Here is a 13,627-nt window from a genome sequence, read left to right as displayed (position 1 = left end):
TCCTTGTTCCCTACTTGTTTATCTCCACTTGTCCCAAGCTGTTCTCTGCCTCTTGCCTTTCTGTCAGTGCTGCAGGAGGTCAGAAAAGGCTGGTTATGAGGCAGCAGAACAAAGAGCTGTTCTGTGCTCAGAGTGATACAAGCAACTGCGCTGGCTCACGCTTTTAGAGGTTGAGGAGATTGTCCATTGTAGGACAAGCAACATAACTGTAAAGGTGAACTCCAATATTATAGCTCTGAACAGTATTAGCTGCAAAGCCTACCCTCTGTCATATATAAGATCCTTCCTTCAAGGCACAGCTACACATTTCTGGAAGAAATACCAGATTTAAATAAAAGCTGAAAACCAAATTTCACTTTCACTGTACTAATATAATTCCCATGGTTTTAAATTTACAAATATCTGGAAATTTTTAGAATTTTTTAAATTAAGAGGAAGTTGCATACAAGAGGAAATAAAGAAATACAGTTTGAAGGATGATAAAGCCTCAATGGACAGTGTGCCAAAACCGTATGTACCTTATTCTTCCATCATGGAAATTTTGTTTAGGGAATATTTCTGATTGCTTTCTTGTGTTTGGGTTGGGCTTGGTGACTTTTTTTTTAATGCTACATAAAGCACAACAGGTTCTTAACAATGCATGAATATTCTATTCTCCTTTTTTAAAAAAATCACGTTTGCCACACTGAATTAACTAACAATATGTACAGAAAACACAAAACTTATTATATGCTCAAACTTGGAGACACAATAAAATTCTACTGAATTACATTAAATAAAAATACTCACAATTGGAAAAAAAGCTTCCTGTATACCTGCAAGCAACTAAGTTGTAAAAACACAGCAAGGTAAAGCATGGGAAATTTACCTTGCACGAACACAGCAATATTTAAATAAAATAAGGAAAAAAATGTTCTTAGTTTTAGCCATATATTCAGCCATTAAAATATGTCACCAGCTATTTGTTATCTTATGCAATTTAGTCATTCTCTCTAAAGCATATTTTATTCTTATTGCTTATATTTTAACGCAAATGGTAACAATACATGATTCAGGAGATTTTCACCTTATCCCTGAGGCTGGGGTCATTGAACCACTCCAACAACTTCTTGCCCACTTCCATTGGGCTGGAAAGAAAGGTCCTATACGTCAACAGGAAGTCTTCTATAAATGTTGGGTCTACCACAGAGTGCTCTTCCACCAAATGCATTGTTAACCTTTCAGCTGTCCCCTATTGAAAGCAAAAAATTTAAAAATCATAGTTATTAACACATTTTCAACACATGCAAATTTGTTTTCTTGTAACATACTGAAGACTCATCACACCAGAAATACTGCCATCCACTAACTGATGTGCTAAGCAAACATAACAGCTTGACCACTGTGTTAAGAAATGTAAAAAAAAAAAAAATTATGTAATTAATCTCTACAGAAACCACCTATCAGCATGCATAATTATTTTTAAAAATCTAGAAATATTAACAGTCCATTTTCAAATATTTACTTCTACAATATATATCTCAGCTGATCCTGGACCTAACTTGCCAAGTTAAGAGGTTTACAGAACACAGATTTTTTCAAGAGACTCTCTCTTTTCCATTTACCTTGATGACAATGTGGCCTTTTCTCGTTCCAGTGCGGTCAAGCTCCCTGTGCTCCTTCACCATCACAATCTCCCCTTCCTCTTCTACCTTCTGCATGTTCTTTTCCACTTGGTTGAGGATGCGGCAATAGTCTTGCTGGGCTATGCAAACAAACTGGAAAGCACACCAGTGTTAAAAGGTTACATCTTCAGAAGAGCATTTAGACTTAAGGTGCAAGTACTCAATCAACAGACAAGATAAAGTAGCTCCTCAGCTTGCAGTGAGCCTTTCCAACAGTTTTTGTCTTTCCAACAGTTCAGCTGTAGCAAGCAGATGAACAGACAGGCACATGCTGCCACTACAACCCTGCAGTTAGAGGAGACCAAGATCCATCAGAGCAATATGATTTAGTATTCCCAGCCATTTCCATTCAGCTGCTTTGACCTGCCCACTGCTGCAGATGAAGCCCAGCTCTTTTGTGGTGTTTAGAAGAGTTACGTAAAAACCCAGCTTTTATTTTTTGTGCCTCTTGTTTTGGTAAATAATCTTTTTTTATAGCTATTTTATTGAAGTCAATTAGTAGAAAAATAACATTTATTCAATTAATTAGTGCAGGCACGAAGAAAGAAATTACTTCTTGGCTTAAAGCATACAGCAGCAAAATCATTTTCTACAATCATCAGTTCAGCCAAGAATAAATATCTTTGGAATGTTCCTAATACCTACACCGTACAAATTTAATTAAGACCAACCCTAACAAATTGGAAAAAGACTACATTGTACACAAATTGTTATACACTTGTCTCTTTGGGGAACAAGATTAAACTGCCTTATTATATGAATTTGGGGTATTTAACTGAGAGGAACAGTGTTTCTTATGGTTGAAAAGTTGTTAAATCCTCACGTACATACTTAGGACAAGGGCATAAGAATCAGAGACAGTATTTTCTCTTTAAATTCATTTACACAACATTTCATTTTTCCAGCAGCTAGTAGTAGCTGAAACAGAAGTCCCACAGTTTGGATTTGCTGAAAACATTACCCTAACAAGAAACCATTTATGCACATTTTGGGAGTTAGATGGGCAAGCTAAACCAGGTGACTCTATTAACCCATATTTTCACTCCTTTCAAAGGTCATTACTGGAAGCTAATTAGCCATCAGGACCAAGCAAAATGCTTAATTCACTCATGGCTCTGCTATAATTTTCTGGATGGGAATAAGCAAATAGCAACCACATAATCAGATTCAGCCCGTAGTTTTATGCCATGAAAAGCATTCTTTACATCTGACTGCTTGTATTACAGTAAACATCAAGGCTTTTCCTTTGAAAGGTCAGATTAGCCAAAACTAGATCTTTCACTCAAACCACAGGAGATAAAGTTTGTATTACTCTGATATTCAGTAACTGAGTTGAGTAAGGAAGAATGGCTATTAGATGCAGAAGGGAAGGAGCCTGTCATGGCTAATGGACCTTGAGATCCTACTAAGGAACACTGGAAGCAATGGATGTATGGCTGGTGGCCCTCACCTTCTGGAAAAAGCATGTAGAGAAACACCTTCATGCAAAATGATACTTTACCCAAATAAAGATAACTCAATTTCCCAGACTTTGGGTATGCAGGAGCCATATTGCCCAACTACTGTCCAGGGTTACCCACTGGATATTTTACATATATTCAGTTTAAAATATAACTGGGTCTAATTATTGAGTTGCACTTCACCTGTGTGGGTGTGAATTTGCATGTACCATAGACACTCTACCTGGCAGTCATCCACTTTGGTTCTCATCACTCCTTTCATATATTCCTTTTCCATGGTGGGGGAAACACCAAAACTATTCCCCATGCACAATATCTCTGTTCTTCCATCAGGGTATGTCACCTCCACAGAGCCATTCAAAATGACTGACCAGGAATCCAGCTACAAATCAAACATTGCAGGATACATGAAGACCAAATCACTTAATATTTTAATATCATACTATATAAATACAACTCTCACAATTGTTCTAAAGCACAAGTTATTTTCTAGTACCTATTAAAAATTTTACAAGCTCATTTTCCTTAAATGTACAGCTATTTCCAGCTCAAGAAAACTGGGATCTTAAGTTCATCTTTAGTATTAAGAGGTAATTTAAGACTGTGAAAAAAAAAATAGAGGAAGTTTTAAAACAGCGCTTGAATACAGAAATAAAGTCCCCAGATGAGTTCAAATAGGCAGGAAGCATTTCATACAGTACAGAGAATGTTTTCTGTTTTTACTGCTTAAGAAATGTATGAATGCCTAAACAAAAGTTTTCAGAAAATCCAGAACAAAAAGAGTTCTGATTTACCTGAATGTTGCTTTTTTTTTCTCTTTTTTTTTTTTCTCTCTTTTTTTTTTTTTTTTTTACAGAAAAAAAAGAGGACCTTAACTGTGTGGAATCTGGGATGTTTGGTATAATAGGAGAGTCAAAAGCAACTTCTACTGACCTCTTCCCCATCGTTTAGTACAATAGTTCCTGCTCTCTCCACAACAGCAAACACCATTACAGCACAGAGTTCTCTCCTCACTGACATTGTCATGTTGGCAAAAGCAGGCAATTGATGCATGAATTCCAGTAGTTGTTCTGAAGAAGAAAAAGCCCACTGAGTCGTGCATGTCAAAACAACAAAGCACAGTAAAGACAGTTCTTCAGCAAGATGCCTGAGGCTGCTTAAGCTAAACTGCTGCACAATCGTTTCTGTATACTAATAAATCATGTACAGTGGCCTGTTTTAATTACTGGGTATTTTGTAGACACAGACTGGCTGGTCATATCATCAATAGAAACCCTGCAAAGTAAAAGTCAGCATAACGGAAGGATTGTAATGTAACCAAGAGCTCTGAATACAACCAATAATATTTTTAATACTCCAGTCAGGGCAATAATTTCATTGTGACTAGAACAATATAAAACACGGCAAGACAAATTTCACAAAACTGAGCAAGTTGTTTGGTAAAGCCAACACCTCCTAGTCTAGGCTTAACAGTAAATTGTACTTGATCATTGTCAGGTGGTTTCACAAAGGTCGTCTCAGATGGACCAGACAGGATTACTGTCTTAAAGATGACTACTGCTGCTCTGTCTTCTACATGCACTTGAGTTGCACTTGTACTCAACAGTGAGCTTCCTGTATTTTCATTTTTTATGCTGTTCATAACTACAGAACTTAATTTTAGCAGTCCTGCCAAGTGATTATGTGCCCTAAAAATATTTCTGCATCCAGATTGATCTAAAATGTCTATTGAAAGAGTTCAATAGGACCCCATCTTTTCTCTAATTTTTAATTTACTCTGAATCACAGAAATATTGTGGTTAAAAGGGACCTCCAGAAGTCACCTGGTCAAACCTGCCTGCTCAAGCAGAGCCATCTACCATCAGTTTCCCAAGAACACATCCAAACATCTTCTGAATATCTTCAAGGAGGAATACTAACACCTCTCTGGACAACCTCTCGCAGTGCTCAGTCATAGTAGAAAAAAAAAAGCATTTCCTAGTGTTCTAATGGAGCCTCCTGTGTTTTAGTTTGTGCCCTTTGTCCTCTCACTGGGCACTACTGAGAAGACTCTGGCTCCATCATCTTTACACCCTCAACCCAGGGTATTTCTATACATTAATGAGATCCCCTGAGCCTCCTCCAGGCTGAACAGCCCCAAGCTCACTTAGACCTTCCTTGCATAAGAGATGCTCTAGTCCCTTAATCATCTGATAATCAACCTTAATCATCATTTAGTCATACTTCAATAAAAGAAAAATATCTCCCCCAGTGAAACAGATTAGATTAAAATTTGGGTTCTAGTTCTGTTTTGCTTTCAATGTGTTTACTTGTATGTTAACATAGCAAATTAGTTTGATTAGATGCACATTTATGTTAAGGTTTTAAAGGCTGCAATGTTTGCAGCAAATGTCAAGTCACAATGTCACAAGTGACAATTAAAAATATACTGTGAGAAGCAGTGCTGACATTAATGTCACCTTTGCCAAGGTTCTGTCTGTTTTCCAGATTTCAATGACATCTCCTTCATAAACCTGTTCTGATATCCATTAGAAGCTGAAGCTTGAGATCAAAAGGACCAGCAAGTAATAGTTTCACCCACATTATGTGTTTTCCTTACTTGTTCACATTATATATACACTTATATAAAAACCAATAATAATAAACACTAAACTTACCAACTACAAAGGCCAATGATTAAAACAAAACAGCAAGCTCAAAAATTAAGTTTTTGGATGTGAAGAAGAGAACATGTTTGACAATATTTTACTACATTGCAATACTTACCAATGTCATCATCTGTCCTGTCTATTGGGTCTTTTTCCAAGCAGTCTCTTACAATATCCCTACTCATCAAAGGATCTGATGCCCTTTCAATGTCTTCTTCATCATCATCATCCTCAGAATCCACTGCTGTCTCTGGCAATCCACTGAGATCCATATCACCAGCCTCACTTTCTGTAGCCTAATTAGTGCATAAACAATTAAAAAACATTCAAATATGTTCTTTACTGCTGCAGTTTTCTGGTTAAATGTACAGAGATGAATTCTATCATCTAGCACATGACCCAAATTTATTCAATATTTTATATTGCTTTTTTTCTTATATATCTTTTAAAAACAATTAACAATTTATCAATCCAAACCCACTGTGTTTAAATAAGACTTTTAACATTTGTTTTAATCAGTCACACAAACAAAGGATTCAACAGATATTACTTAATCTGTGGGTCTTGGGGGGATTGAAGGCTATTACATTTCAAGCAACAATGTCTTGGACTGTTAGCTGAATATAATTTTTTTCAATAAACAGTTCTCATTTGACAATTTCTGTGCTCACCCCAAATTTACATTTTCAGAAAGGAAAACAACATAATTTTAAACAGACAGTTTGGGGAAATGAGAACAGCATCAAAATGCTACAGGAATTTTTCTGTCTCTCAGTCACCTAGGATTGTATTTTTCTTTTACAATTCCAGTTGAACATGGTTAAATATGGCTTTCATTTGCTGACAAACTGCCTAAGAAATTACAGATGCAGAAAAAACGCAAAGTCATTGCTTAAACACAATAGATGGACTACCCAGAATATCTGTCAAACTTCACCTCCCCTGAATTGTATTAAAATGAATGAAAATGTAGTTCAGATATAGCTTGAGGTCATTAGTACAGCACCTAAAGGTAAATATATTTTAATGATCAAGTTTGAAGACTGAACACTTTAATAAATCCCACAAACATTTGTCTGTCATGGCTTATACAGCTGCTTTTTCTCAGAACCTGATTTAATACCATGGCAGCTGCCAAGGCTTAGCTATGACAATTTTTAAAGAAATGCAAGCTCCTAATGAGCAAGTTTTAAGCCATGGCTTGAGAAATCCCAGTTTCACAGGCCTTAAAGGGATGGTTTGTTTCTGACACTCTGGGAGCACACAATGCTTTCACATCTACTTTAAAAATACTACACGGGACGAACACACCTACTGAAGCTTGTTTCATCAATCTATCTCAGACTGGTGAAAAAGACAACCCACAAAACTAGGTCACTCTCTAAGCACAGGGAAGGTAAGAGAAATTGCATTGGTAATTTTGTAGAATCATCTCCCCTATTCCTGCCTCCCTATCTGTGGCTGACATCTGTCACTTTAATGCCACTATACACAGCCACCTCATGAACAGCAGCATATGGCTGGAGATGGATCAGGGGCAGCTAGTGAGAGTCTTAAATGCCTCTGTCCTACAGCACAACACAACCTCTGTAACTGGGCCTTGTTAATATAAAAAAGCATGATAACAGCATCTATGTAAAATTTGAATTATTCTTACTTTGTGGTTTTGGGTTGGGTTTTTTTTCATTGTTGTTGTTCATTTTGGATTTTAGTGGCTTTTTTGGTTTTGACTTGGCAAGAAAAAATGATGCTCATTTTTTAACCAGGATAAGGAAAGATGTTACTGGCATAGAAACAAATCCCAAAACATAGCAAAGATAGCAGTATTTTTATGAGAGTCTTACTGTGTTTAACATGCACATTCCCTGTGATACATTTGAAACAGCTGCTATAACTACTCTTTCAAAATAGCCTTCATCAAAAGTGACTGGTGGAAAAATTAGTGGTGATGAGTCAGTAGACACACAGCTTATGACACCAATCTGTCAGTATCTGAAGTCTCCAGCAGTGACAATTCCAGTGACAGTGGGACTGATTCACAGTCCATTTTGCAAACCTTCCCATCACTAACAAGTGCCCCTCCTACCTACCCAGATTAAGCTCTCTCAAAAGCACGTTAGCAAAATTAATGCAGAACTCAATTTAGTCACACAATGCTAACATAGACAAGAAACTTCCACCTATTGTAAAACATCTGATTATTAAAAGATATGTTATTTTACTGTCTTAAATTAAACAGAACTGGAAAACTCTTGAAGCTCTATTATCAAGAAGAGTCGATGCTATTTAAAACAAATTATCACACTGAATTAAATCTAACATTGGACTCAGGAAACACTTTACAAATACTACTAAAGGATACAAGATTTGCCAAAGATGATCACAATTTACATTCACTGTTTCTTTTTTTTTTTTGACAACTGAGGTTATTGGTGCATGGAAGGCAACTACTTCTAATTTCCTATCAAAAAACCCAAACCATTGCAACAAAGAAGCTCATCATTGAATGCAATAATCCATAAAGTAATAAGAAAGTTTGTTAATTTAGGACACCTTTAAAAACACCTTCAGAAAAAAAAAAAAATACATGTTTTCAATCAACTTTCCAAAATTTCTATGATCATGCAAAAGATAGCAAAGAAAGACAAATGTAGCCTTTCTGCATGACAAAAAACCAAACAAACCCAACTCCTCCATCCCAAACCCACAAACAAAACAACCAAAAAAAAAACCAAACCAGAAAACTAACAAAACCTTTAGGGTCCTTGTGTTTATACATCGCAAATAGCTTTTTTAGGTTTAGTAGCAGCATGTATGATGTCAAGTATTCAAGGTCCTCTTGCTGAGACATTAAACTTCATGACCCAACTATTCTGAGTGCTTTTGTATCCCCTTCTGTGTGAGGAAAAACCAATCATGTCAGCACAGGAACCCTTGGTTACTAAGCAATAGCCTTGCATCTGTCTAAGATTAAAGGGGAAACCCCCATGTGCTCCTCTGGGCGTAGGGGATTCCATATGAGCCACAGCCACCAAAAACCCAAATACAAGATGAATATCCAATAGAATTTGTACTACAGTCAATCATGAGGCTTACATCTTCTCAGGGCATGTAATCAAGGATGAAATACACCTCAGAATTGCCATTCTTGGGTGTGTGTTGTACTTCGGTTCTTAGGCAGTAAGAGACATTAGTTTCACTTAAATAAATCTGAAAAGATTGTATGCAAGAAAAATGTTGGTTGCAGCCTGAAGTACAAAACAATGTCTCTCCACAGTCTGAATACCAACTGCGATAGCAAACTTCTCATGTCATCTTTCCATTTTCTGTGGAGAAAATTTTTCAAGCTTCAAAGCAATCTCATAATAGTGACATCCTAATATTTTATTTGTCACATCACCGACATGACAGTTAAGAGACTAAGACAGACGTTTTCAAGCCTGAGTTGCAGTAGTATTTCATATTTGACACATAAGGAGAATCTAACCAATTTGAAGCAGTGGCTATAAAGGTTAATACTGCACCAATAAAAAACTAGTTGCTTCAGCTGCAGAGGATCTTGAAATCCAAACACACTTCCAGATTTGAGTGATAACAGCTAATTAAGCAAATACTGCCAAATAACCAGGGTAAAGATGTAAACTTAAAGAAGCCTTGTCTAAGTTCTTGGTTAGCCTTTAGTTTCTTGATTGACATGAGGAAGAAGGGGAGGATTAAGAAAAGAAGAATAGCATTCATTCTCCCTAGGTCAGACTGGGGAGTGGTGGACCCTTCTGGTCACTTCAGATTGGCAGGAGAGGAAACCAGTTAATCCCAGCTCTCCTGGTCTTTGATTTTTTAGATGCACCATGACAATGAGATAACGAGAGAGGTGATGGACTACACGAGCAGCTGAAGAAGATGACTTCATTTACTGCCTGTCTTCCTCCTCCTCCACTGAATTTTTGAGTTTCTTGAGAAAACCGATTAGAAGAGGTTAAGGACAATCTCATTGCAACCAAGTAGCCCTCACTCCAGGGAAACAACTGCTTTGTCACACACACCCCACCCTTACTAAGGGAAACAAAGTGGGAAGACTTGGAGAGCTGCTTATATGACTGGCTCTGTTTTAAGTGGCCTTCATGGTTTTCTTTCTATACTGGTTTGAGAAAAACTTCCAACTGATGGTAACATAAAGAGAAAAAACTAGAAAACCTGTAAAAGTAACCAGACAGATTTCTTAGTATTTCAAACAGACTATTTTAACCTTTACTTTTCTAAAAATTTTATTCTAATTGCTTGTTTAAGGAAACATTCTATCACTGTGAACATTAAATTCCCCTTGTAACTATTGCTACCACCTAAAATCAACAATCCAAAATCTCCAAACACGCAAGAGAAAAAAAAGGTACAAAAAGAAATACCAAAACAAACAAACAAAACAAAACAAAACAAAAAAAAAAGGCATGAACAGAAGAAACTCCTTGCACAAACCAGAAATATGTTCATTGCCTGGTGTAGTCCTTCAATTCCACAAAGGTAACAAAGAAAGAAGCCATTCTCAGCTCAAAAACACCATCTCTACACTACTTTTCAACCACTGTCGTTCTGTCGTTTAAGGGCTAAAAAATGAACTAAAAAATTAAAATAAGAATGTCTATTACCAAAACTACTCACTTTTACTTTCTAATTTTTAAGCTGATATTGATACAAAGCACAGTGGCTCTACCTGACTCATTAAATGGCTTGCAGAAGTCACATTAGCTTGAAATATTCCCTCATGTCATATAGACACAATGGATTCAGTGTCTCCACAGAGACAGAAATAATGTCTGAGGCTTTATTTTAAATTAGCTTTCAGATGACTGAGCAAAAGTTTACAATATCAATAAATTAAGATGAAATTCAATCCATGCAACTATAATATGTATTTGTCTATTAAATAGTCATACTACAACCAACTACAATTATTACATGTACAGAAATCACACACAATCTAACGTCGTAACATTATTTTTTCATACTACATTGACACAAGTGCAAATGTCCATGCAATACCTTAAAACTCCTTCAGTCCAAGCTTTTCACAGTGCTCTCCATATCTGTTCTTTCATTATCTACCCCAAAATCTACAACACAGCAGCCCACGTGCCACAGAAGTCAGCCTGAGCAGTTTTCCTCACTGAAGATGGAAATGCGTAGCAATGCAGACAACCCACCAGGAACAATAAGGTCCCCCCTTACTGCCAATGATTGCCTCCTTCTCAGAACGGAGCAACATCTGCCAGGACCACAGGCATACAGAACATGGACTTGGAAGTCACAGAGCAGATTAGGAGACCCTGAATTTACAGGAGTGATAAGGAACTGCATAAGGCTTTGTTGAAAAAGCAGGGGTGGCAGTCCACAGGACAATTTACCTGAGCTGTTCCAGCCACTCTGGCATCAGCCAGAGCCCTGCACTTCAGCAGCTGATACAGTCAAAAAGACTGGCTTTACCTTAAGGCAAAATGTCTTTATTTTGCATACAGTGACTAAAGGGCAGACTGCATGGACTCTGGTTTGAGAGACAAAAGACTGGTCTCACTCAGGATAGGAGCTGCTGACGGGTAGACCTTTCTTCTAGGAGCTGCCATATCAGAATCATGAGAAAACAAAGCTGACATCTTGAAAATTTCCAAGCAATAGACACATCCTGGGAGGGTCTCAGAAAGGATGTTCCTGGTTTCCTGTACCGACAGTGGTATCTGGGCAGGCACTGAGGGCACGTAAGCATGGCAGGAAGCCACCAGTCTGAGGACAGGATAAGGCAAAGAAAGGCTGGCAAAGAGCTGAGCCAACACAACAATGCTTCCCAAAACAGGGAGGGGGAATACTACACGTTCATTAGCTTAGATCTCCTCACTCCCCCATTAATCTGGTAATATATTTAGCAGGTATAGGAAACATTTAGGAGCACATAGGAACAGGCATATTTGTTCATTTAAGAATCATTAACTAAGCCTAGGAATCAAGAGCAAGCAGCCACACATGAGATGCAGCAGTGAATGACTTGCTTTGCCAAGTCAAAAAAAGACAGAAGCAAGGAATTTTTATTGGCAAATACAAGGCAACACATGATCTACTGACATTCAGCATCCCCTTCCTCTCAAGTCACCCTACAGAGTTTGTCACTTGAACTTATTTCCTAAAATAAAAACAACAGTATTTAAGGACCTTACTAACTGGCACCTGATATGTTTTTGAAACTTGGGTGGGGTAAACACAAAGGTTGATTTTATTTTGGTAAGTATTTCTTATCCTAAAAGAAGTTCTTTCATGTGCAACGTTTGACAAACAAATTTAGATACCATATTAATATTTAAAAGGAAGTATTCTCAGTTCAATGCTGAAAGCATCTGAAGATTCAGCTTCATGATTTATTTAAAAAATCTTAAAAGGCCATGAACATATTTTCACTGGAAGCAGCTGCTCTTAAGGCTACAGAACTAATACTTACGGGATGCAAAACATGACATATTACCTCGGATTTCAACAGTAATGATCTAAATAACAGTTTAATTTTTAAAACCTTTTTTTTTTCTATCAACTGCAATACAAGATTATGATCTTTCTAAATCATTGCTTTCTACTTAGCCATAATGAACAGAAGTCCACCCCACTGAACAGAAAAATGCCATTATATACAGAAAATAAGAATCAAAGGAACAATGATCATGAGCTTCACCTAAGACTTACCAAATTGAAGCCAAAAAAAAAAAAAACAAGTTGCTGACATGGATATGGTTTACTGTTTTTGAACTTGGGAGACTCACTTGGGAGAGAATTACAACACAAACAATTGAGAGAGAATGACTGATTCACTCTCTTGGTTTAAAAAAATATTTCTCTTTAATCCTTAACTCGGCCCTAGAGGAGTCAAATTACAGCCATTTTATTTTGGTTTGGGGTTTTTTTTGGCAGTACTTTAACCTAGCCTAACATTGCTGTATTACATTATTTTATGACTGCAACTGAGGCCAGAAATTTATGATTTACCAGAATTTGAGAAATCAAGGCAAACAGTACTTGGCACCATTAAATTAAATTCAAGAATTTACGAATCTTATCAGTTTCCACACCTGAATTTACCATTTCATTAATAAACATTCCTTCAAGTATATGTATTAAGACAAAAAGATGAGGTTGCATTCTACAGTACATGGTCATATTTCTGAATGTAGATATGGACATAGGTTATTAGCCATACTTTGACATTGTGCAATTACACAGTTGTTGATAAATCTGTGCCAAGTCACCTTTAAATGTGGTATTAATTGCAGATTAATTTAAGAAACTAGATAATATTTTTAAGAATGGATTATGCATTATGTTTGTAAATTCAGTTTAAAAGGATACTTAAAGAGTAAATTTTGTCTGTATAAATACTTCAGTATACCATTAACTCTCTCCAGACACCAACCATTACGTTGATTCCAACACTGCCAATGAAACCAGTAGGAGTCATAGACCAGGTTGGCAACTACATAGAGAAGTATTTTTCTGAGGTTTCTTCAGCTCTTTTATGCTGTTTGGTTGTTTTGGTTTTTTTTTTAATTGTACAGAAATTCAATTATCTTTTTCACAGTTATGAATGTCTTGCGTAAAGTCTGCAAAAAATTTACTTCCAACTTATCTCAAGAATAACTGTATGACTGTAACTACCTGCCACCTACAGCTGTGTCTCTAGAGGCATTTGTTATTTCTCTGTTAGAGTGGAAATCTTTGTAATGAAAGGAATGAAAATCTATAAAAGACGTGAAAAACAAAACTGATTTTCCATCTTCTTCACTCTCACAATATAAACCTAAATCATTTCTCAAAGTAATCCCGTCTT

The 13,627-nt window shown here is 36.7% G+C and overlaps 1 protein-coding gene across 3 annotated transcripts in view; it reads right to left on the bottom strand.

Annotated features, from left to right (window-relative positions):
- RAPGEF2 (Rap guanine nucleotide exchange factor 2) overlaps positions 1–13,627 on the bottom strand; it is a 127,489-nt gene that overhangs the window by 31,366 nt on the left and 82,496 nt on the right. For all 3 annotated transcript variants that reach the window (XM_041427894.1, XM_041427895.1, XM_041427896.1), the window contains 5 exons: positions 5,891–6,068; positions 4,058–4,194; positions 3,348–3,506; positions 1,605–1,757; positions 1,067–1,231 (listed from right to left, as the gene is read on the bottom strand). In XM_041427894.1, coding sequence (XP_041283828.1) covers positions 1,067–1,231; positions 1,605–1,757; positions 3,348–3,506; positions 4,058–4,194; positions 5,891–6,068 — 792 coding nt within the window. The remainder of the gene's footprint in view (positions 1–1,066; positions 1,232–1,604; positions 1,758–3,347; positions 3,507–4,057; positions 4,195–5,890; positions 6,069–13,627) is intronic.

The sequence above is a fragment of the Onychostruthus taczanowskii genome, unplaced genomic scaffold, assembly GCF_017590055.1.
Source record: "Onychostruthus taczanowskii isolate IOZ18803 unplaced genomic scaffold, ASM1759005v1 scaffold12, whole genome shotgun sequence".
Lineage (NCBI taxonomy): Eukaryota > Metazoa > Chordata > Aves > Passeriformes > Passeridae > Onychostruthus > Onychostruthus taczanowskii.
The sequence above is the reverse complement of the archived record's forward strand: the minus strand, read 5'-3'. Positions and strand labels throughout refer to the sequence as shown.